Genomic DNA, 24,836 nt, shown 5'->3' with positions numbered 1-24,836 from the left:
TCAAGGATCTCCATCTTTAAAAGGCAGACATCTGGGATACTGGACTTGGGAGAGCTATGATTTTTTTTTGCTAGGCCTGCTTTGTTTCACCAGTGAATCTAGTTGAGGGTAGAGATGAGAACCAGCACTTTTGAGCTTAAGCAGCATTTCTGATGCTTTCTTGGTGACAGGGTAGGAAAGTGGACTGGGTATGAAACATGACTGATTTCTTTTTTGATCTATTTTAGGGGAGTTCTTTCTGTTTCTTGGTGCCAGGCTGACCCTGAACTGCTGTTGAGTAGTGCCAAAGACAACCGGATCTTGTGCTGGAACCCAAGTGTGGGGGAGGTACATAACCACAGCTACAAGTACTCACAGTCTGCTTTAGAAAGAGTTGTGTGCTGTGCTATGGATGTGTCCCTTCTATGTATCCCTGTGGAGTGCCAGTGTAGTTTCCCTCAGTATGTCTTCTGCACTCTTCCTGTCTGGAGCGAATGAGAGTGGTGTCCATATCCAAACTGAAAACAACAGATCCAGACAGAGCTTTTCTCTGATATATCTGTGTCCAGAGATCACAGAGGGAAGAAATGTTTAACTAAAACTTAGCAAGAGTAATCATAATTAGCTGAAACTATGTTCACATATGTAGTGTTCCCTGTCTCCATTTGTTTCTTCTTCCTTCTCCTAGGGTAGTAAGTTTTTCGGGGGAGGACTTGAAGAAGAATGAGGAGCGTTTGTTAGGACAATTGAGAGGGGAACAATGTGACTAAATTTGTGTGTAAACTTTTTTCAGAGCACAGTGGTTTCACGTGCATGTGCTTATCTAGTCATGTATCTCAAAATTACCATCTTTGAAATATTTTGGTATCACCTGAATTAAAGTAGGACTCTGTAAAATCTTTCAACGCACCTACTCATTCGGTGCTGAATTTCTGGGCAGCACTGAGTTTTGAACTTGGAACAAAATTCATTCAGTTAATCTTGATGTTAATAGAAGGAAAGGACTCTAACAGTACTGAACAAAGTCCATCTGGGAGCCCCAGGCTGGATTTGTTCCATGGGAGAATTTCAGTTAGCTGACCACCTTTGTGTTGGAGGCATGGAAAAAAATTGCTTTTCATAAAATGTATGACATTCTGCTGTTGTGGTTTCTTGAGATACAATGCTTGCTCTGTACAGATGTCTAGTGGTTAGAAGAGAATCAGACTCTGAAAAGTAAAGTCTTTTCACTGTGTTTTAGCAGAAAAATTAAAACAAAACCAGTATTAGTGCAGCTGGCTCATCTTTGCACATGCTGCTGTAGATTTGCACAATCCAAATTCAGCTTAGGCATCCATGGACAAACTGTTGTTAGGGGGCTCTTCTTGACTTGGTACCAATGAACAGAAAGCTTTCAGGTTGTTAAAGAATTTGGGAAGGCTTTCAATAATAAGGAGATACAGAATGGCTGTTCTGGTGAATTTTGGGGAAGGGTTGGTTTCTTTGGAGTTGGGAGATATTTGGGTGGGTTGTGATTGGTTGGTTTTGTTTGTTTGGTTGGTTGTTTTTTAATTTAGAAGTGCAGATTTTAATATAAGCAAATGCAAGGTTTTATGCTTGGGAACAGAAAATGCAGGTTATATTCTCACAGGGAAGCAAACTCTGGCTCTCTGTGCTTCGTGCCTGTGAGGCATAAAGGAAATGTATCAATTTTACAGGCTGAAGGTTCAAAGTTGAGGTTGTGGTAGTGAGTTGCCCAATATGAGGCAGAAAGTCTGTGACTGGGCCATGAGTTGAACTTCAGATTTTTGAATGCTAGGCCAGGAAGTTGTTGCCTGCAGTGTCCCTCATATCCTCTTTTGTTGTTCTGCTGTGTTTGGGTTTTCTTTTTTTTCTTTAGGCTTTTATTTTCCTTGTCAAGTTTGTTATTCTAGACTGTTCCTTTTGTTTACATATTCTTGCTCATGGCATCTTCTTGCCTTTTTAGCTTCTGGGTTTCTTTCTGGTGTCTCCCCCTTGGTTAACACATTAACAGTGCTGACTTGTTGCTCTTGCATTTTGTTCTACAATCAGAATCCTATTGTATAGCAGATTTTTGTGGCTGTGTGCTATAATTCAGTTTGAATGCATCCTTCAAGAAGCAACAGTAAGGCTTGTATATGATAGTAGTATGTAAATAAAGTGTGACACGCTTGCCATCAGCAAGTAACTTGAGGAGAGCAGGGTTCTCTTTGTGTTGTGTTTCTGCCTTCCCTCGTTCTGTGACAGGCGGTTTACGAGCTGCCCATCCGGAGTCAGTGGTGCTTTGATGTCCAGTGGTGTCCCAGGAATCCTTCAGTCTTCTCTGCTGCGACTTTCGATGGCTGGATCAACGTTTATTCTGTTATGGGGGGGAACTTAGAAGCTCAGCAGAAGACTCAGGCTGACAAGGTAAAGTCCCATGGAGGTGTGATGGCTTGACAGATCGGCAGTTACTCACCTGACTTGTAGGATTTAGGCTAGTCTGCTAGAGTAAAAATAAAGCAGGACACCTGTTAGAACAACAAGCTTGTCTTGTCATTAGTTTATAATTAAATACATTGACACTAATTTATACAGCATGTTATTCTTTCTTAGTTCAGAAGAGAATTTTTTTAAAGTAGCTAATAAGCCATTATTAGCAATTTTCCTCAAGTCAATTGACTGTAACTTGGAGGATGTTAATATTTTGATATTGAAACCTGTTATTTAGCCAATGAATAGATGAGCAAACTCTGAACAAATTAAATGTACTGTCTGAAGTTTTAGTTTTAATCTGGTGACCAGTCTTTAATTCCTTCCCTCTCTTGAGCCAACAAATGCTTTACAATACAGGTTTTAAGAGAATACATATGAGCCAGCTTAAGTATTATTTATATAGTCATTTACAGATGACTGGGTTCAGTTTCATAGGATTTGCAAGAGAAGGAAAATACTTTATCAGGCCACAGCTGTAGGAGATTAAGGATTTATTTAACCCATGGAGAATTTTCTTTCTCTGCATTCTTCATGTGCATGCACCACATTTCCACTCCTCATAACTGGAGAACAGTAGGGTAGAATAACTCTCAGATAAATAGAATAACAACTAAGAACAAAAATAGGAGGAGGTAAAGACAATTATGGAGGTAGAGAGTTTGTGACCAGGAGGTCTCTTTCCTCTGGATTCTGTGGTATCAGGACAGATACCTGACCTGGTGGTTGATGTTCCTGGTACCTTGGTTTCCTCTCAAGAAAGACCTGAAAGACAAAACTTGTAGGTCTTGCCCATGGTTGTTTGGAAAGCTTGATGGGCCTGGTGTTGCTGCTTCTTAGGTATGCTGAAGCTATGAAATATGGGCCAAACTCAAACCAGATTGCCTTTAGCAAATAACAAATCTATGCCAACAATGTTAGCCATTAAGAATGCTTGTAAACAGCATTGGATGTATGCTTACCAATTTCCTAAATGTTAGAAATACAGATCAGAGGCCACTTTTGGCACACTGTTGTTTAGGCAGGAAAGTCTGGAGTGATTAGTTCACCAGCCTCATCTAACCTATAAAATCTTGAGGGAGTCCTTAAAAATAACCCATTTGAAAGACCTCAGCAACAGAAAGGGGGGAGTCATTCCTTTGTGAGCAAAACGAGAAATAAGTTGGACAACTTTTGACTGTATGTTGTCACTGTCTTGCATAAAACAAGTAATTTTGTAACTCCTGTGTTTATGAGCTGGGTGCTAAGCCAGGCAGTGCTTGTTAGGGAATTCGGGTCTTGCTAAGGAAAAATTACTTGAAAAATCTCCTAAGGTGAAGCTTTCTTAAGAAATGTTTTCTGTAACTGTTTGGAAATACCATTACTCTCACATAGAGACTTGGTGGTGTTCCAGGAGGAGGTGCTATAATAGCCTTTTTCTTCATCAGCAAGGAAAGTAACTACTAAGCAGTAGTTTTTGGTGCTTACTCTGTACAGAGAGGAGTTGAATTATATCATATTCCTTTCTCCATCTGATTCTAGATCTCTTCCTCCTTTAACAATCTGGATCCCTTTGGCACAGGACAGATGCTTCCTCCTCTGCAGGTTCCTGAGCAGGTAGCTCAGACCACCTTGATTCCACCATTAAAAAAGCCACCCAAGTGGATTCGCAGACCTGTGGGAGTTTCATTTGCAGTAAGTGAATGGAGCATCCTTAGGTTAAAATGTGATAGATGTGACATTTTTTGACACAATCCTTTTCTTTTGCTAAAGAAACCTTTTAGTCCTCACGTTGCTACATGTTTTAATGTCTGCTTAAGGTGCAGTGTGGTATCCCGTGGAGCAAAGCTCTTTTGCTCAATAATCAAATATATTTCCAGCAAGAAAGAGTCCTATACCAGACAATGGCAGGTTATAAGTAAGACAAAAAAAAATAAGGAAGACTCAAGAAAAACTATAGGCTGTGATGTGCATTCCCATACCAGACAATGGCAGGTTATAAGTAAGACAAAAAAAAATAAGGAAGACTCAAGAAAAACTATCCTTATAGGCTGTGACATGCATTCCCTTTATCCTCTGCCTTTCTCCTTCCTATCCAGGTATTTAATTTTCTTCACCTTTTTCCTCCTAAATCAAAAGGCTGAATTGTTCTTTTAGCTTGTGGCTTGGCTTGTCCTCTGTCTAGTGCCTGCCATTCACATGAAAGTTTTTATCATTGCAGCCTGCCTCTCCATGTCAGAAAAGGACAAACAGTTCCCAACAGTACTTTTTCCTCTGTGCCTCTCTAGTGTCTGCAGTTGGCTGGGCCTGATAGCACATACACAATTGTAAATGGTTTTTGGTCTTCAGCTGAAGTGCTTGTCACGTGAACTCCCTAAACATCCCTACTACCCATACACATTAAACTGTTTGGGTTCCATGTGATCACAGCTGGAGCTCTAAGTCCACCTTGCTGAATGAAGAGCAGAGTGAGTTGCTTTTACCTGTTTGTAAGAATGCTTACTATGTTTCCCTTTGCCTTTCTCAGTTTGGAGGAAAACTTATTTCCTTTGGTCTTACCAAAGCTCCTGGACAGCAAATGCAGAAGACTTACCCACAGCAGGTATTCATCAGTCAAGTCACCACTGAAACTGAATTCCTGCTCCGATCCAGAGAGCTGCAGATGGCCTTGCAGTCAGGGAACCTCCTTGATTACTGCCAGGGCAAGATCCAGACAGCCAAGTTGCCATTTGATGAGAACCTTTGGAACTTCTTGAAGGTAGGATGACTGTGATGAAACACGAAAGTCGGTTAGTTTATGATCCTGGGGTGGAATGTGTTCAATATGGTGCTCTCTAGCCCTTTTGTATTCCTGTTCTTTGAGACATAAAATGGAACTGAATAGACTAGTTATTTGTCTAAAGAAAAGGTTTTGTAGTTGAGGTCTTTGAGGTTTCCTTGTTTTTCAGTAGAAATGGTCTTTTCAGTGTATTCATCTGGGCTTCCTATCAAGGTGCTAAACAGCATTTTCTGGTCTCAGCCCACTGCCAAGCTATATCTGCCTGCTACCAGTGGAACTCTACTGTTGCTGTTTCTCAGGGCATAGTCCAAATGGGCAGTGAGATTCCCCAGAAATGAGAGAGAGAGAGAGCTGTGGTGACATGAGGACTGGCTGTAGCCCTACATAGGATGATGGTTTAATTGACAATTTGGTAATAAAAAAGACTTAAATAATGGGGGTCAGTTGCTCTTCTGGAGGGGTAGGGCTTAGCCTTGGTAGTGTTTGACAGACACTCAAGGGCAGACTGTGTGGGAAGAAATCTTGGGATCTTTTCCATAATATTACATTTGCATGGGGAAGCATCTCTCTTGAATAGGACATCCAGGCATTGTCTAGATGGTGACACTAGTCTCCATTTCAAGGGTCATTGCACCAGTGTCTTCAGCTGCATTAGATCAGGTGTGTGAAACTGTCATTCTAGTGAATTTTTATAATCCAGCTGGCCCATGGTCCTGTGAGACCACTCCAGGACGTACAAGATCTCTTACTGCTAATTACACACCAAGCTTCTGTACAAAAGACTGTCCTGCATGACCATTTCTGCATCTGCAAGAGTGTTTTCTACTGACTGTTTACAAGAATCTTATCCACATACAGTTTGGTTGGTTCTACAGTAGGAACAGCAATTAGCTTGGCAATTCTTGGTCCATCCAGGGAGTTGTTAACCAGCTACACAAAGTATGCATACGATGCAATTGTAACTGAACTGTAACTCTGACAAACTTGAATTTCAACCTTTTATCATGATTTTAACTGAAATTCCATAGATTTTCCCACAGCAGTCATTAGGTGGACACGTCATAGCTGAGTTCCTTATCTTAAATTGGGATCTGAACTTCACTGCTGCCAGAAGCAGCCAATCATTGACAGTCTGTAGATGTCTAGGATTTAACATAATGTCTTATATTTTTTAATATCCTTTGGGACTCAGGTGAATCTGGAGCAGGATTCCAGGACTAAACTCCTCAAGCTGCTGGGCTACAGTAAAGAAGATCTGCAGAAAAAGGTAATGTATCTATCCAACAGAGAGAAACCTTTACAGGCCTAAAGCTGCTGCAGGACAGTTGTAGGTTCCCCACTGGGAATGAGGGAGTGTTCTCACAGCACAAAAAAGATGGAACTACAACATTTCAGCTGAGATGCAGCTCAAGTATTCCCTGTTAAAAAGAAAATATGGGCACTTTTAAAGGTACAGCTGTAATTGTACTGGACCCCAAAAGAGTCTTGAGCCCAATTTTCTTGCTTCCAGTTATTGGTGCTCTGGGGAGTGTATAACAACAGCGGAATTGTGAAGAGCCTCTGTGGACCTCCAAGGGAGGAAGCTCCTGCAGCAGCATGAACAATATTCTGGAGAGGGATAAATGCCCTCCGATAGGCAGCCAGCCAGGAACAGGGAGAGGTGGAGCTTTTCCAACAGGTGGAAGAGCCAGGGCAATTTTGCCAGTCACTTGGTGTTGTGGTTTGAGGCTTGGAATGGGGGCGTGACCTTCCAGCAACTGGGAGGACCCCGGCTGGGGGTGAAACCATTGTATTCCCTCCCCTTCCCACACACACTCTGATAAGAGGCAGGGAGTGGGTTCTAATTTCACTCCTGCCTTGGAGCTCGGAGAGTAAAGTTCTCCTTTCACTCCGTGGGACCCTGGAACCATTTCTGAGGGTTTTGTATATTTTATTTTTTGTATTATTCCCCTAATCTTTGTATATATTATTTTCCTTACCTCCCTTTTTCGTTTTCTGTTCCTTGTTGAACAATATACTTCATTTTTTTTCAAAAGTGTCTCTCTCTCTCTCTCAAGGGCGGGGGGAGAGGCGAGTACATAGTTCTGTTCCTGTGGGTCCTGCCCTGAACCCCTTTTTACACAGAACCAGGACACTTGGTGGCTTCACTGCCCAAATGTTTAACTTTGACAGGGGCTTCGCTCTGAATCTCTGTTACTTTTCTAGATCACCTCACACCTGAGCAATGGGGTCCCAGATAAGCAGCCCCTTCCTGAGGCAGATGAGACACAAGGAGCACAGCCAGATCAGGTATGTCCTGCACAGCTTGCCAGTCTGGGAGAGCAGCCAAGGCTTCCTTCCAACCATAAGTAGTTTGGCTCAATGCAGGCATTGCAGAGGACAGTTCACAGCTCTGTCAGACCCTCACAGGGTGAGACTAAGCAGTCATAGCAGTCCCTTGTGGCTTTAAAACAAATCAATGAATAATGAAGGTGGTCTCCTGGCTGTTAACACTGCAGGAAGGCTTGCTTCACCTGTGCTGGTCTTTTTCAGTGATAGAATTAGCTTCACCCTAACTTAACTTCATACTACAGTTCTGGATTTCCTTTGTGAAGCTTCTGCTTTGGAATTTCTTCTGCATTTCTTTCCTTTTCACCTCTATCCTTTGAAATGTATTCTCACATGATTTTGGAATGTCTGTCTTCAGATGCCTTCCAAGGCTGGTTCACCATGGACTGTAAATTTTTCTTCTCAGAGGTATCTATAGCTGCTGTCCTCAAATTAGTAATCTTAATGCTTGCTTGAGAGATATTCTAGGGATAGCAATTGTCCTACATTTCAACAGAGCCCCAAGTATGGCTATTGCCTGTTAAGAGATACCACTTGTTGGGCTTTACCCTGTTCTATCCAAAATTGTTCACCTTGCTGACCTGGCTGGCAGTTGAGCTGATGAATGCTGGCCAGTGGCACTGTTGGCATTGCATGTCTTATATCATCTCCTATATGTCTTATCATAACTAATGTCTTATCAACCTCCTGAGGTTTGTCAATAGCAGCACTGCTCTTGTTGCTGCCCTGCTGAAACTGTGCAGGTCAAAATCAGATTTGTATGAGCGTGCTCAACCAAATGGAGAGCAGCTCCATCCCACTCAGTAATCCATTAAACTGTTTTGGGCAGGATCTGTGTATTCAATGAATTAATTAACCTCTTGCATAATTTGCACAGCTTTTAATAAATTCCAGTGATGATGTAGCTGCTGTTTCCTCCTCTTCAGCGTTTTTTGACAACCTCATCCCACAGAATATGAGCACATTGGAGATTCCTGTCACAGAAGGTATGTTACATGAAATGTGTTTCTGCCATCTTAGAAGAAGGGGAGAGGAGGGAAACCCAGAAAATTAGGGATACCAGGAGGAGTCTGGTCCACTCCAGCAGATGGATACTTTTGAAGCATACAATCCCTTGCAGTATCATGCAGCATCTCTCAGCATTGTGCAAGGAAATGCTTGTCAGATAAGAGACCCATTAAATGTATAGAAGAATCTTTTAGATAATGGAAGACTTACTGTCAAGTCAGTAGATTTTTTGAAGTTCAAAACCTGATTTGGGTTTCCAGATATTTTAGCTGGATTTCCATACGTTGTTGGGTTTTACTGCTCGCTTTTTAGAATGAACAACCCCAGTGCATCTGGATGATGTTCCTCTGGTTAACTCTGCTTCTCACCTCTATAGATACAGATGGACTCATCAGCCAAGCCCTTTTGTTGGGGAATTTTGAGGGTGCAGTGGAGCTGTGCATGCGGGCAGAGCGCTTTGCTGACGCCATCATCTTAGCTATAGCTGGTGGGGAGAACCTCCTAAAGGAGACTCAGAAACGCTATTTTGCCAAGCGTGAGACAAAACTCTCCCTGGTAAGTCACCGTTCTGTGTGCCTACTGTGCACAGGTATGTGGTATCTAGGCAGATGTTTGTCTGAATGTATGTAGAAAGGCTTTGGCAGGAGGTAGAATGTCAGCAGAATCTGTGCGTCTCCTCTTGGCTAGACGTTTAATATAATCTCTTGGTAGTTTTATGACACCTTCATGTTGCTCACCTAGAATGAATGCCTGTGTTCTCTGTTCCTTTTTTCAAAATCTAATACTTTCTGCCTTGGCTCCCCATGTTTGTAACTCGGGGAGCATACTGCCCCCTTAAAGCTCAGCTAGGAAGATCCTAGCTTATTCATTGACAACGAGGAGGCGTAGCAGGGATTGGGATATCCCAGTGCTGTATTCCTGGTCACTGATACTATAGCTGCTCTGGAACAGGATATGCATCAGCTAGATCTTTAGTCTTGCCTAGTGCTGCTGCTCCACATTCTCTTGAGTGCTTTGTTGGCATTTTTTACTTTCTTTGAAGGCATCAGGTTCCAGTTACTGCTGATATTAGGATGCTGGGATTGGTGGACCTTAACGTATAGTGAGGTAGTTGCTGCGTAGTGGGAAGTGTGCCTCAAAGTGAGCTATCCCCCTGGGTGCCCTTGCCTAAGCAGTCAGCTTATCTTTGCCTTCAGTGGCTGACAGGCCTTCTGCTTCCCTTGCAGCTGCTTTCCTCCATTGTGCAGCAGAACTGGCAAGATGTTGTTGGCACGTGTGATCTGCAGAGCTGGAAGGAGGCACTGGCCGTCCTCTTAACATACTCAAAGCATGAGGACTATACCCAGCTCTGTGGTATGTGGTGTAATACAATTTAATGCAGTTTCCCTTGGGGGAGGGCAGCTCTGGACTGCTTACAGAAAGCAGTAGATACTATTGAGGAAGGAAAGTGCTCCTTACTCATTACACGTAGCTGGAACTTATTAAATAAGTGTGGGCTGTTGAGTTAGGAGAATATGTGCATGCTATAGGGGAGAATCATATGTTAAAGTTATGTATTCTGACATTTCTTGTCACCTTTACCACTAGCATGGAGAAAAAAAACCAAACAAAACAGGACAGGCAATAGAATTTTAATTAAGTGTGGGCTGTTGAGTTAGGAGAATATGTGCATGCTATAGGGGAGAATCATATGTTAAAGTTATGTATTCTGACATTTCTTGTCACCTTTACCACTAGCATGGAGAAAAATAAAACAAACAAAACAGGACAATAGAATGAGACACTAAGGGGATCACATTTATTATTTTGTTCTAGGGAGAAGGGGGTTTCCTTGACAATAAAAGGTCAGGTGGCTTCACTCTGTCTGAAAAAGGTTTACCATTCCAGCACATTTCCCTCCCTTTTATGCTCAGCAACAGGGGCTGATGAATGTTTGATGGCTTCAGCTGTTTCCTCAGTCTTAGTTGTAGTCCAACATGCTCAGCAGTTGGTTGTTCTGAGACTTGGAGTTCTGGGACAATCCAGTGACTGAATCCAATGAAGTTACTCATGTCACTTAGCTAGGAACTAGCTCCTGGCTGATGGAAACAGCTAAGTGCTGTTGGGGAAGTGCCTTTCATACAAGTAAGGTGACACAGCTTGAAATGCAAGAAAATGTGACATCTTTTAGAGACTTATTGTAGGGGTGTAAAGTGGAAGTGGTGATAGTGAGGTAGATTTAGCTCATCTTTATCTCCTAGCATTTGCTAAAGGCTGTCAGCTACCAGACTACTAGGTGTTCCCCCATCCTGGATACGTCTATTGCCAGGAGATTCCCACAGTTTGGAGAGGAAAAAAAAAAAAAAGAAAGGAATTTTTCACTGAATTAGTCATTTTAAGGGTTTTTCTTTCTTCTGTGTGTCTGGGCAGACACAAAAAAAAAATTACAGATACATAAAAAAAATAAGCCAAATTGGTTAAAAAAAGAATTAATGATGCCCATTTCTCATGCTATCCAAGAACTAGGTGCAAATCCAAAGCTGTCAACACCTTTTCTTGCCAGACCAGAGTAGGATTGCTAAAAGATGAGCATTGAGGCTAACAAGCTCTTCAGAAAATGAGTGTGTTAAATCTTGGCTGTATTTCTTTTTCTGTAGACATGCTGGGTGCCCGCCTAGAGTCAGAGGGAGATGCAGCTCTGTGCAATGATGCCTGCCTCTGCTATATCTCATCAGGCAATGTGGAGAGGTTGGTGGAATGCTGGGTGAAAAACCATGAGACTTCATCACCCCTTGCCTTGCAGGTACAGGTGCTATAATGTTGGTTTGACTCCTCTTTAGGCCAGTCTGGTAGCCCTGATCTCTTTGCATTATTCCATCAAACAGAGTATCTGGCTTCCAGCAGACAGTGGAGACCTGTTTGTGGTCACCAAGATATCTCCTCCTAGCCTGGATTGCAGGCTTACCTCTGATGGAGACTTGCACTCTTAAACATTAAGGATTTGTGTGTTTAGAGAGTATCAGTTACACTGCACATAAATTCAGCCGTGGATGAGAGTTACAGCCTGTCCTTGTACAGTGATGTCATCTTTGAGCTTTCTTCTAGTCAGGGAAGTGTTTTACCATACCTGTTTTCTTACTGGTAGTTGCCTGGGAGTACATTTGCTGCTGTGCTTAGCATCTCTAACTGGAACATTCCAGTTATCTGGCTCTACCTTCGGAACAACCTCTGGCATGAACCTCATAGACTTTATTTTATAAAGTCTAGACTGTATTATTCCAGGTGCAAGTAGAACAATCGTATGTGAGGAGTCACAGCTTGCAGATGAATCAGGGCTTCTAAGCCAGTGTTGTGGCCTGCCTGTTACACTTAAACCAGTCCTGGCTGAGTCACTGACCCCCAATCACTAGGTTGAACTGGACGAGCCTTCCACTCAGATATCTGCAGGTAATGCCCTCTGCTGCAGAGTTCCCTGCACTTGCAGCCTCACTAGTGGATAATGGTAACAAAAAGGCATCTTCAGCATCCCTGGTTATATTTGAAACTGGCCTCCTTCCAGTTATCAATTATCAGCCTATGATGCACATATCTCTCTACAGCTAGAAATATTACTGTGATTTGTAGGACCTGAAAGTTTTGAATAACTGAAAACATTCTGGTCTGTTTCAGCAGTAGTAGTTTTTCCTACTGAATTTCTCCTGGTATAGTTTTAATCCTTTCTCTTCCAAGCTGACAGCTTGTAACTCCTAGAGTTATAGTAGTGACTTCCCTAGTAAAAACATCACAGGTGATTAGAATGTCTGCATGGCTTCTGATTTCCTTTTTTCCCTTACCATAAAAGTAGTCGTGTCAGGGTTTGCTTCCTTGTTCCTGTTTTTCTCCACAAAGCTCACCTGAGGAAAAGGTAGTCAGATAATACCTGGTGCAGAGAGGGTGACTTCTATTCACATTGGACCTCGTGTCATAGGGAAAGCCATTTGGTATTGTCTCAACATGAGATGAAATAGTAAAGCAAATCAGATTCTGAGTGGTCTGTTTCTTCCCTCCCCATGTCTCATTCAGGATCTCATAGAGAAGGTGATGGTGCTGAGCAGGTCCATTGAGATGCTCCGAGGCACAGCAGGACAGGGGCCAGGCCCTGTCTTGGCAGAACGCATCACCCAATATGCCAATCTCCTGGCATCACAAGGATGCTTGTCAGCTGCAATGAATTACCTACCCAGCAACTCGAAAGAGGTGAGTGAGAAATGAGGTGTTGTGGAAAGAGCAGTATTTGGGGAAAAAAATAATACTTGGTACAGGAGAGCGCTTGGGTTTTGACGTGCATCAGGACTCCAGGTTTCACCTTCAGTGTGGGAACCTGAGCACAGAGGTGTGGGGTTTTCTTCTAGAACGTGACTTGTGTCTTCATTTGCTTTTTCTTTGTAGTGCCTTTGGTTCAGGGAAAGGAAGGGAGATAACAGAAGTGTAAGGCAATTCCTGGAGAGCAATGCTGGGAAGCAGCTCTCTAGGGAAGCAGCATCTATTCCTGAAACTAGCTAATAAAGGAAGGGAAGGCCACCTTGTAGTTTGGAATAGATCTGTCTAGTGCCCAAATGTGGGTAGGGGTTGGGGAGGGGAAAGTGTGAAGACTGGGGGAAGGATCAGTGAGACATAGATTCTGTGATTCTATGACCTGTCTGCCTGGAAATATAGGCAGTTGATGTCCCAGATTGTCACTTGCAGTTTGTTTTTTTCCCTGGTGGCTGTGTGGGAAATGGTTAGTTTTGCAGGTTGATGCTTAGTGCTTTGGGTCTGGGTCTGCTTTGAATGCCTCCCCAGCACCTTTCATCTGGGGCTCTCAAGGCACTTCTCCTAAAGCACAGTTTGTTTCAGCTCCTGATCCAACAGCTTCGAGACCGGCTTTTCCATGCTCAAGGAGAGAATGTGTGTGGTCAGCAGCCACCCCCTTTTCCCTACCCTCGTGTCAATGTAGGAGTCATTAAACACACGTCTCCAGCAGCCAAGGGTGGTTCCACCTCTGAAGGAGCAGCCCACAAAACAGGTCCCAAACCTTCAGAGAAGGTAGGCCTTAAACTCTCACGTTTTCATGGCTTGGGGAGGAGGAGGAAGACTTACTGGGTTGGGAGAAGTCTATGAAGTAATATGAGATGATGCAGATTACAAGCATTGAGGAGCTCATCATGATGTCCTTCACTGGAGCAAATGCAAGCTCTGTGATAATCCAAAAATAGGCTCTCTGGCACATTTTCACAAGGCCCTGTTCCACATGCAGTCACTGGAGAGGAGACTTAGAAGTGTAGTGATCCACTGAGATCTCACATACTGAGAGAGGGAAAAGGGGGCTGTGGTTCACTCTTCTTTGTCCATCTCATCCTCATAGTTCAGTAAAATCAGTGTAGTATGGTTTAATCTCAGTTTGTACACAAGAAAATTCTTCAGAAGGTTTTGCATCCAGCTTCTTTTACTTCATTATTGTTCCTTCATTATTTCCTCTGGCTGTGCTCTAGGAAGTCACTGTATGGGAACTGGCAGCTCCCAAGGATTAATCCATGTGGGAGATGGCAAATCCTCTGAAGAGTGGGGTGCCCAGCTTGCTGAGCAAGTTGTGTGGTGGGAAGGGCCTTTGATCCAATCTATCCAGGGTACTGACAGCAGCAGCATTTTCTCTTGCCTGAGGAGTGACAGGCATAGAAATCTTGCCTCTGCTTGTGTGTGTATGCACATGACTGTCTAGGCCATTTACAGGTTCTTTTATTTTAAATTGCAGCCCAACTGTCAATCACCATTTGCCCCTTCAGCACCTTCTCAGCCTTCAGTGCCTTCCCTCTTCACGCCCCAGCCAGTGCCAGCAATGACACCTTACCATGTTGCTCCTTCCCAAGGCAGCCCAAGTCCACAAACTGTTGTCTATTCCAGAGAGCCTCCATACCCACAGTACAACCTGGGCTTGGTTCCAGCAACTGCTTCAGGGCCAGGTAAGCATTGTCTGGTAGCCATGTCCTTTCTCCAGGTTTTCTTAGACTAAAGCTTTCAACGTGGATGGCTGTTTTACTCTCCTCCTCAGAGGCCTATCATACTGGCAAAGAACAAGCCAGCTGTCTGAAAGGCTTCTCCATGCTTCTGGCACATCTAGTTCTAGCAACTGTTGCTGCATGTCCACTGACACCAAGTATATGTAGGGGTGGAGAAGCCCCAGCTATCTTTGAGATAGTTTGACTGATGTAGCTTGGGTTATGGGGGGTATGCCTGGCATGGACATTCTAGGGTATGGCTTGGAGAAGGGTAGACTTACTAGCATGAAAGAGAGCATCAGGAGTAGTTTGCATATGAAAAGTGATACTGATACACTGTTTCATTTGTAGCTGTGTCACAGCCTCAGCCATTTGGACCTGTAGGAGTCAGACCTGTTGGTCCTGCTCCCTTCTCCAGCCAGCCTTCTCTGCCAGGACGGTCCATACCCATGACATCTCCTGGTGTTCTACCACCTGGACCTGCCCTCTTCACTCCGGCCTCATTTCCATCATCTCAGCCTCCTGCAGCTTGTCCTCTCCCTGTGGCAACCCAATCTCCTCTAGGTTTGTCTTCAGCACCTTTCAACTGCCCCATGAACATGGGTTACCCTCAGGGAGGTCCTGGAGCTCCATCTGCTAAGCCCATGCCAGCAGCCAGCATTCCTCCTCCTCCCACAGGTAAGTACTGCTTGTGTGACTTCAGGACACTTCTGGGTGGGGTTTGTTGTACATAATGGACATGGACCTTCTGAGGTTGGGTTGGTCACCATCCAGGCTGGATGTGGTGCTGAGACTAACCTTACAGAGGCGTTGTGCCAAGTCATGCTGTGGTGGAGAAGTGCAGCAGTGATGACAGTTCCACTCAGCCCATTCAGCTGCTCTGTCCCTCAGGCTGTGGTTACAAGAAGCTGTCTTTTCAGGTCCTCAGTGCACCCTAAGTAGTCATCCACTCCAGAGGCACCTGCTCTGGCTGAAAGGGTGGTGGTTCCCAGGGAAAGCCTGGTGGAAGGCCTGCTGATCTCATCCCTGCTTGTGTAACTTAGGCAAGAAGTGCTTTTGAAATGCTGGGAGAGCAGGGTGCTGCTTCTCTGTCCATGGGATACCTCTTGCTTAGCTTCAGGATAAAATTCCTCTCTCTGCTATGCCCTAGTTCTTCCCATTTTTTCTGTCACTGGAGAGTGCTTGCCTGGGAATTGTTTCTGGATTCCCCTGTGCAGTGTTCTAGACCAGAGCCTTTGCCCTCTGGGTCTGCAGTTTGAATCCAGCCCAGTCTGCAAGTACTGTGAAGTCCTTGCTAGCACAATGAAGAGTGTAGTTGGACCTAGTTCCCAGTGGATGGGCATTCCCTTTTTCTGTTTCCCACAACATTACCACATCTGGTGCTTCTTTATTTGATGTCTTAGGGGAGAGGCTTTACCAGGCTGTGGAGACCCCTGACAACAAGGCTGACAATCCTTAGGTTTTTGAGCAGATGCTTCTTCAAGCCACGTGTATTCTAAGAGTGAAGGAACTGAGGCTTTGAGGTTTCCCTCCACCTGGAATCCTTTGCTGAGCTGTGTTTAACCAAGAATAGCAAATCCCACAGTGTAAAGCCTGTGGGGACCACACACAAAGGCTCTAAGCTAAGGCTGGACCAATTCCTTCTGAAAAGCTCTGAGATAATAGTTCAGGGACATTACTCACACAATAAAAGTTGTTGGTGATGATGACTCTCCCACCCTGCCTTGATTTTCAGGTTTCTTCCCTTGGCTAGATCCCCACATGGATCATGCAGGTAGTACCCAGAAAAGCCTCCAGACCTATGGGGGAGGCAACGTTGCTGTTTCCAGTGAAATGTGGGGTGTGTGCATGTTTCACTGTGTGCATGCTCACTGCTATCTGTTGTTTCCTTGCATGCCTGGGGAGCTGTACAGCTGGGGTAGTGGACACAGTCGTCCTGAGGACTAGTGACAGCTAGGGATGTTGGAAGTGAAATGAAAACATTGTGCTCTTACTGATGAGTTTAGCAGGGGTGAACTTCTGATGCAGAAGCAGGGGCTCCAGCTTCTTCCTTCTTTACTTTCCTCCAGTCCTGGAGGAATTGGAGCATTCTGTTTCTGTGTCCCTTCACGCAGTTGCTGGGCCAGCAGGACAGGCAAGTATCTCCTTTTTCTTTCTTGGTTCTCTAGGCAAGGAACAGGCTGTGGTTGTAGCTCATCCCTCATGTTCTCCATTACACTCCCAGCCTTATGCATGGCTTTACTTGTGCTTTCTGCAGATGGTTTGGAAGAGGTGGGTCCCAATGTGAGCAGTGGTATAGAGCTTCACAAGCAGAATTTGGGGGCTCTATTCCAAGGCAACATGGAAAGCCCTTTTGGCCTTATTTGCAGGGCAAGGTTTGGCTTTGAATTCTCAGTCCACCTGCTGGGGAGAATTTGGACCATAGAGGTTTTGTGACTGATGTTTTGTACTGATTTCTGTCCTTGGGATTCAGTGATGGTGGAGAGTAAGTGACTGGTATCTTCCAGTCAACGTTGTCAGTGGGATAAGGCTCAATGTCTTAGTGGGCTGACTCTGCACAGTGACTGCAGTGCCAAAGACCATCTACCAAGCACAAAAGATTATCTAGGGAGTCTTAGCCTGATTTGGGAAATCAGAGTATTCGGTAGCCATGTACACCAATCAAGCCTTGCTGTGTGGAGTGGGGCTCTGTAAAGGAAGTAGTCCCTTCAGCAAAGAAACAAAAGACCCTGGTTTTCTGTGTTAAAGGGAAGGTGACTGCATGGTAAGGTTTTCAAGCACTGCCTCAGACTGAAGATGTCCTGCAGAAATTCAGTGCTGAGATGTTCCTTTCTCCTGGCAGCATTTACCCCTAGCTTTAATGGCAGCAAATGGCATGCCCACATCAGCAGTGCAAACTGGCTTCCTTGGGAGTGCTTTCCTGCCTGCTGTTATTATCTGGGTTTGATGGGTACTTCTAGCCTAGAAGGGGACTGTAAGATCACTCAGTCTGACTGGCCAAACTTGCTTACTTTGGAAATTCCTAAACATAATCTGTGCAGCTCATGATCACATTCTCACTAGCACAATGAAGAGAGATCTCTGCCTGTAGAAATCCTGTGCTCCTGGAGAGCGTCAGAGACACAGTGAAGGACAGCAACATGTTGGCTGATCTCCTTTCTAACTGGGATAATCCCTGTCTCTGTCCTGTGATGGTCTTGCTGCTTCTCAGACAGGCATTTCTGGAGACTGCTGCCACGGGGCACTTCTTTCAGGGTTGGTGAGAAACCTCCTTTCACAAGTAGCATAGACAAGATAGTCAGTGTTTCACCCAGGACCTTGCTGCATTTTGCTTGTTGTCTTATGATTAAGTGCCTGGCTTAGACTATAATTTAAATAGCTGTTTCCTGTGAGGATTGAAAGTGCCACTGGGTTGGAATAGTGCCAGGAACTGCTAGGCCACAGGCTCAGTGGGGGCCAGCAGAGTTCTAGGGCACAGAATCCCCAAGTTAGAAATAAGTGCCAATTTAATTAAACTACTGCTCCAAACTCATCAGAGAGTGAGTCTTGAAATCATGGGAAAAGCGAGGGCAAAAAGAGGCTGCCAGAATTTTAATAATAAAGGTAATTAAAGTAATGAAGCACCTTTTGCATCCTTCCCCTGTGATTTTTAAAGCTCAGCTCAGGATCAGTGGCTCATTAAGTGTGGCACTGAGCTCCAGCAATTCTGATATTGCCCCTGAGAATTATGCCACTTTCTCACAGTTTATTCCTGTCTCATGGGCTTGCGGCTATTAATACCAGGGTGACAAAAGAAGCACCAAGGTTTCCTCTAGAGATGCAGGTACAGGACAGCAGCAGACAAGGTAGTAGGAATTTGACCTTCACAGAACGAAATGTGGTCACAAGTCTTTTGATTTCATGTTGTTTGATGGATTTTTAATTACCTGGAGTGAGGTTAGAGACTAGGTACTGCAGAAGCTCTGCTCCCAAGGCATTTGCTGGTTATGTCTATTCCCTTCTAGTTGGGAAGCCAGTAAATTTTACTAAGCTTTGGTTCTGAATAGACTTTTGGAAGTGCAAAATTTCAGCACACCCCTGGCTTTTTCCTCCTTTATCACAGCAACCTGCATTGCTGTGGAATGCTGCCACGAGGCACTCCTGTGAGTGCTGGTGAGAAGCCCTCTCTCACCCCTAACGTAGCCCTCGCTGTGGTACCACAGCACCAGGTTCTCTGCCTGGGGAACCTCAGGATCTTCCTAACCCTGATGTGCATGCACATGCAGGTCTTGACCAAGGTCCAGGCCTAATGCTGAGACTCACTTCTGCAGCCTGTGCAGAATGAGGAAAGATTCAGGTAGTTGCAAAAAAGCTTTCTGTGTAGGAGTGGGTGTGTAACAGTTCATTCTGATCGGACATCATTTCATGAAGCCTGTGCACATCTCAGATGCTAAGAATGTTATTAAGAAAGAAAGGGAGGCAAAAGCAGTTCTTGGATGTGTGAGCTGGGCCTGCAGTTCCTCAGCTGAAAGGATCTGAAGGTGCAATGATGGAGGAATTGGAGCCAAGGGCTATTTTGCTGAGGGAAGTTCCAAAACATGCAATAAACCATGAATTGTTGTGGCCACCTTCTCAAAGTCTTGACCTTTGTGTCTCGTTCTCTCTCCTGGCAGCTCAGGAATCTTGGAATGATCCCTCTGTTGTAAGAGGAGGCCTTCAAAAGAAAAAGGTAAGTTTTCAATGTGTGTTGGTGGTCTGTTAGCCAGGGAGCTCCATGCCACAGATACACTCCTGCAAATGCTACCTGTCCCACTTAGCCAATCTCATCCCATGCTGACACGTCTACTTCTGCATTACATGCATAGCTACGACTGAAGTCTAAGTCACCTTGAGCTTTTGCCATCCAAACTCTCATGCCATTCTCCAGGGTAGCCCTTTTGTAACATGGTTATCATCTGTGGTGCTGCATCCTCTGTCAGCATTTCTCAGGCCGACTACAGTCCCTTGTTGCCAAAAATACGGATTTAATCTTACCCACTCACACATTTTTGCCAGTGGCTGGGGAGATCTTGCCCACTTCACACCTGACAGCTGGGGGCAGCATTTCCCCTCACACTGTGAGACCCACAGGGATTTCCCTCAGTTGCTGGTACCAGCTGCTGAGGCACTTGCACTGGAGGAAGTTGGCACAGGTGTAGCTGTGAGCCTCCTGCCGTCCTGGTCCTGCTGCTCTCTGCCTTGTAGTGATTGCACCGGTGGGCCTGTCAGCTGAGCTCTTTTCTAAGTAATGCTCTCAGTACCCCATTTCTGTCACTGCTGCCTGCTGGCAGGTGTGACAAGAAGCTTCTTTGGCACTGTTCCCACCCCCTGCTCCTCTTCTTTAGATTGGAACAGACTTCTCGCCCTCTTTCTGGCAGCATAGCTGGGAACCTGCTTCAGGCTGTGCTCACTACAACAGGATTAGCCTCTTGTTAAAGCCATCTCCTTTTGATCTAGCCCTGTTGAAGTGAATCTGTCCTGACTCTCTGGCTTAGCAGGGGCACGATGAAGTGTTTGCAAGAGGATTCTCCCCCCATGTCGTGGGATTTTCCCCAACACTTGCTCTGTTGGACACTTTACTGCTGTTAATCTCTACATGCAGGACTCGTGCCGCCGCAGAGGCGAGGCAGCTTTCTGAGGACCAGTGCTTTCAGGGGCAGCAGATCTGTTTGACTGAACAATTCCTGAGGAGTTTTCTTACTGTCACTGTGGCTGTTCCCCTAGGAGGCAAGAGGAAGGGCCCCACACTCCGAGTCAGGGACTGAAAGGACAGCAACGTGTTACACATCTGGGGAACTGGGCACTCTGAAAGTTAGAAAGGAAGCTGAATTTGACTGGGGAGGGGGGGGTGTAACCACCCCTCCTTTTGTGGACTTGGGTTTTTTTGATGTTTTTTTTTCTTTCTTTCTTTGCTGATAGTTGCCTGAGCAATTTACTCCTCCAGCCCCCATCACAGCTCCAGTAATGAGTCTGCCAGCTGAGCCCCAAGTGATCCATCCTCAGCTGTCCAGGTTGCAAGAATCTGCCCAGTCGCCCCCAGGAGCACCCAAAGAAGGCAGCCTGCAGGTACCCAGGGAAAGTGGGACATTCCCCAGCCACCAGCTCCTTGAGAAGTAAAAAACAACTCAGCTTTTGAGATTCTTATTGCTTGGCAGCTGCACAGCTAACATTGCTTCCTAGCCCTTATAAGACATCTCTGCCTGGGCGTTGGAGAAATTGCCAGGGTGGAAAATGACACCTGGGGTACAGCTAGGAGAGAGGGAGGGAGGCCAGGCAGGCTGTCAGCCTGCTGGGAGTTGGGCATGCACAGAGGCCTGAAGCTGCACCACACTCTGAAGATGATAATCTAATGCTGTGCTTCCAGGTGTTCTCTGGGGTTGCAAAGGGATGAAACAATTTTTGTTCAGGAGGGGAATCTACCAGCTTCAGCCTTTCATGCTCCTTTTGCATTCATTCAGCTGCTTCTTTCTCTGTCAGTATCACCAGCTGCCTGTGGAGAAGGTTGAGAGGAAGGAGGTGCCTCCTGAGCACCAGGCTCTGAAGGCCACATTTGAAGGGTTGGTGCAACGCTGCTCTGCTGTCGCCACTGATCCAGTAAGTCCTCCCTTCTCTCATCTTTGGCTTTTTTGCACTCATAGGTGTTTGACTGATGGTTTTGTCTTTTGGTCAGGAAAAGAGAGGAGTCTTGTCCATAAACCAAATTGATCTCCACCTGCCTCCTTCCTTTAGGCTGCAGGCTTGTCTATCTCTTGGGGTCTGAGATGCATTTTCTAGCATTTATTCACTGCTGCTCATTGCCTTTATGGAGCAATGGTTTTGTCCTCCTTGGCTCTTTCCTAAAATGGAAGTAGAAGAAAAGCCCCAGCTAATTCAGAGTCCTCTTTCACTGACTTGATGGTTCCTGCAGAGCTGGTGTTACCAGCTATCCTCTGAGCTTAGAGGGAAAGGCTGAAATATCCTGGCTGGCAGAGAAAGCCAGACAGTTTTTTGTGTCCGAGTCAGTGTAATTTCACCACCCTCGTTCCTGGAAGGCCGTTGGCATCCCTGCTCTGTTGCATCAATGTATCAAGTCAGACTATCTGGAAGCAGCAAAGCAGCATTTGCAGCATTGTGGCAGGTTGCTGAGTCACACGAGAGCTTTGGGACACCCTGAAGCCTTCCAGAATACCACTGTCCAGTGGGTGTTGGGGTCAGCACTGAGCCCAGGCTGTTACCCCAGAGTCAGGCAGCTTGTGTGTTGCAGCAGCTTTGGCACGTTTGCTCGGTGCCTTTGCAGTGCAGTGTAGCTGTTCTGGGAGATAACTTCAGGGTTCCCAGGGTGGGCAGGAAGGCCTGTTGATTTAGGATTAAGCACTCAGCTTATGTGGAGGGTTGGTACTGCAATACAGTGCACCTGAGCTCCTGAGGCTGCCAGGCCTCTCCCACAGCCATTTCTACCCACGGAATAGTTTTCCTGGAGTGGCTTATCTAAGGCAGGGGTAGTGGGATCAGTCCCACCAGAGCTTCAGCACTTGGGCCCTTTCCTTGGTAGTTACCTAGAATAGGAGGAAAATTCCCTCTTTTCCTCAAGGAGACCGGATAGAAGCTGTTGCTTAGGTCAGCCAGGGTGGGGCTGTCTAAATGCCCCATGGGTTAACTAGTGGATGTTTCTTAAGCTTTGGAAGTAGTCCCTCTGTCCTCTGGTCTGCAAGGACTGGCAGAAGGGAGGAACACCTAGGCTGGGAGATGGAAAAGGGGGCAAACCCAGCTTCCTGCCTCGGGGGGCAGACAGTTGCACGGCGAGGGCACGGCGAGGGCACGGCTGGCTTGTGTCACAGTCCCTGGCAGGCAGAGGCTGAGGTGCAGCTGAATCGTAAGGTGCTGTGGACTTGTAAGGTGAACAAGAGGAGGGGAGGGACGGAGTGAGAACAGCCTGGTTGTGGGAGGGCTAGCTCTGAAGCTCTGGCAGAGCTAGCAGTGCCTGTTTTGCTTCAGAAAACTCGGAGGAAGCTGGAAGATGCGTTGCAGCGGCTGGAGTCTCTGTACGAGAAGCTCCGTGAGCAGGCGGTGAGTAGCTGCAGCGTCCCTTGTGGTCAGGCCGCGTTCCTGACCCCACCTTTGCACTGGGCTGTGGGCTTTAGTGTTTGTTGTGGTGTCACCAGCACATATCCTCGAGAGAGAGAGCTGTGGGAGTGCCAAACTGTATAATGTACCTTGATGCCAGCCAGTCTTATCTCTTCTTCCTTTATCTTGGCCTAGATGTAGTGCAAGGAGAAGCTGGGGAGGTGTTTGTAGGGTGCTTTTACCCACAGGAAGTATGCTGGCATATAGAGAGGTTCCAGCTGGAAAAGGTCAGTTGTGGGTAGTTGTTAAGTGTGAATATAGTGGAACCTCTGGCTTACAAAATTCTGAAGCTGCTAATGCCAGTTGCTGGAGTGTTAGCTATCAAGGGAAGAATCCTTTGAACATAGACCCTTTCCCTGAGTGTCCACATTAGGCCTGAACAGAGACAGGACTTTATACTAGATGGACCTTTGACCTCCTCAGATATATGAAATATTCAATAATGCTAAAATGTCATTACTTAGGACCGGCCTTCACTGTAACCCAGCCTGGGTGTTAGATTAATGTTTGTTGTAAGCTGAGAAACTGAGGGAGGAAGCAGGCTATCCTTCCTGCAAGGGCTTGGCTGTGTAGGTGCTGTTGGGTGAGGATGAGATGGAGAACAGGAGAGAAGGGTGTGGAAGGTGGTGGGGATGGGGGTGTCTGTGTTACAGTGCTGAGCATGCTGACTCATTTCTGCTCCCTCCCCACAGCTCTCTCCAAGCATCCTCATGGGTCTCCATGAAATTGCCCGCTGCATTGAGGCTAGGAACTACCAGCAGGGCCTCCTGGTTCACACCCAAGTGGTGAGCAGCAGCAGTTTCAGTGAGGTGTCTGGTTTCATGCCTATCCTGAAAGTCCTCATGACCATTGCTGGCAAGCTGAATGTGTAAAGTGTGGAGCAGCTGGAACAGTGCACACTGAGAGCTGGTGGACTCCCTCACCTTGTTGATGTGCTGCAGGTTGTGGACTCTCCTTTCTGACTCTGGAGAAACAAGGCTGTGCCAGTGCCTGGAACCATGCTAGGCCAGCACACCTGGCCCCATCCACTTTTTGGACAGCCCACTGGTGCCTGGGACTCCTGGAGAGTGGTCTTTCTTCTTTCTTACTAGTCTGAGGCTGCTTCCCAGCCCAGGGATCTCAACTGCAGGCTGTCAAGGTGGCACAGAGAACCTCCCTCTTCCCTGTATCCCTGGTACAGAGGGGGAGCTCCTTCCCTCTCATGCTGATAGTGCTTTTTTTTTTATTTTAGGAGACAAACAGGGTAGGAACCTGCAGTGCCACCAGACAGAAGAGCCTCAGGCTCTGTTCTGTGCTACCGTGTAAACTACTTGAGTTACAGCTGGGCTCCCTTGGGACCTAAGCTGGGGTACCCCTGCTCTGTTGAGCTGCAGTGAGGATCTCTTCTCTGGTTCCTCCTTTCTCTTCATTCTCATCCTTGACTCGCTCTCTTGCCCCTCTGCATCTATATCCTGCTACAACTAGGGCTAACTACCAGCCTGCTCTACACTAGTTTTGGTTCTCTCTCTTCTTTATCCAGACCTCTGGTTTCATAGTCAAGACTCCTGTTTGCCCTCTGTCCCCCCCTCCTTTATATCTTTTTTCCCCCATAAGTTGCAGACTTGAGCCCTTTGTCTCAGGACCAGGGCTGATTTTTCCCTTTCAGCTCCTAAGACTTTCCCCATTCAGGAGTCCCAGCTGGTTGGACTGTTCTGTGTGCTTCTTCCCAGAGTTGATCACATCCTAGTTTGGGGTTAAAAGCCACCATCTCTGGCTCCTGGCCTTTTTCACTTCCTTTATGTTAGCACAGTTAGCCTTTTGCCCACTGGAGTTATCTAAAGGCTTCCTACATTGGGCTTTTCAGGCAGTCTAGGGTCTTTAAGAGGAGCAGGGTTTGTTCAGGTTCCATAATGGATCCCCTAGAGCTACTCTGACTAGCCCAAACTTGAGCAGGAGGAGACAGCTCATTGCTCCAAGTGTGGTGCATTCATTCTGCCCACAGTAAAAGATGTGCAAAGGTGCCCCTTGGCACTATGGTGGTAGAAGTATGCTGCAGGAGGTGATGCTGTCAGGTATGGAGGATATGGCTGTGTTCAGACTATACACCACTGTGGCACTTCCTCTAGGGTAAAATAGATGATTGAAGCATATCTGTCCTGGGTAAGAAGTCTGGGAAGGCAGATGGGATTTTAGAGCAC

At 45.9% G+C, this 24,836-nt stretch overlaps 1 protein-coding gene across 1 annotated transcript in view; it reads left to right on the top strand.

The window, feature by feature from the left end:
• SEC31B (SEC31 homolog B (S. cerevisiae)) overlaps positions 1-23,916 on the top strand; it is a 29,662-nt gene extending 5,746 nt beyond the window's left edge. Inside the window, exons 7-25 of the mRNA XM_008948110.1 lie at positions 228-327; positions 2,227-2,388; positions 3,973-4,125; positions 4,958-5,188; positions 6,402-6,476; positions 7,415-7,498; positions 8,415-8,523; positions 8,922-9,100; positions 9,772-9,898; positions 11,182-11,327; positions 12,587-12,760; positions 13,400-13,588; positions 14,295-14,502; positions 14,890-15,216; positions 19,191-19,246; positions 20,476-20,622; positions 21,034-21,150; positions 22,531-22,602; positions 23,352-23,916. Of these exons, the coding sequence (XP_008946358.1) occupies positions 228-327; positions 2,227-2,388; positions 3,973-4,125; positions 4,958-5,188; positions 6,402-6,476; positions 7,415-7,498; positions 8,415-8,523; positions 8,922-9,100; positions 9,772-9,898; positions 11,182-11,327; positions 12,587-12,760; positions 13,400-13,588; positions 14,295-14,502; positions 14,890-15,216; positions 19,191-19,246; positions 20,476-20,622; positions 21,034-21,150; positions 22,531-22,602; positions 23,352-23,531 (2,836 nt within the window). The 3' untranslated portion in view covers positions 23,532-23,916. The remainder of the gene's footprint in view (positions 1-227; positions 328-2,226; positions 2,389-3,972; positions 4,126-4,957; positions 5,189-6,401; positions 6,477-7,414; positions 7,499-8,414; positions 8,524-8,921; positions 9,101-9,771; positions 9,899-11,181; positions 11,328-12,586; positions 12,761-13,399; positions 13,589-14,294; positions 14,503-14,889; positions 15,217-19,190; positions 19,247-20,475; positions 20,623-21,033; positions 21,151-22,530; positions 22,603-23,351) is intronic.
• The last annotated feature ends 920 nt before the right edge of the window (positions 23,917-24,836 follow it).

The sequence above is a fragment of the Merops nubicus genome, unplaced genomic scaffold (genome assembly GCF_000691845.1).
Source record: "Merops nubicus isolate BGI_N331 unplaced genomic scaffold, ASM69184v1 scaffold10969, whole genome shotgun sequence".
Taxonomy (NCBI): Eukaryota; Metazoa; Chordata; class Aves; order Coraciiformes; family Meropidae; genus Merops; species Merops nubicus.
This window is presented reverse-complemented; position numbering and strand designations above follow the sequence as displayed.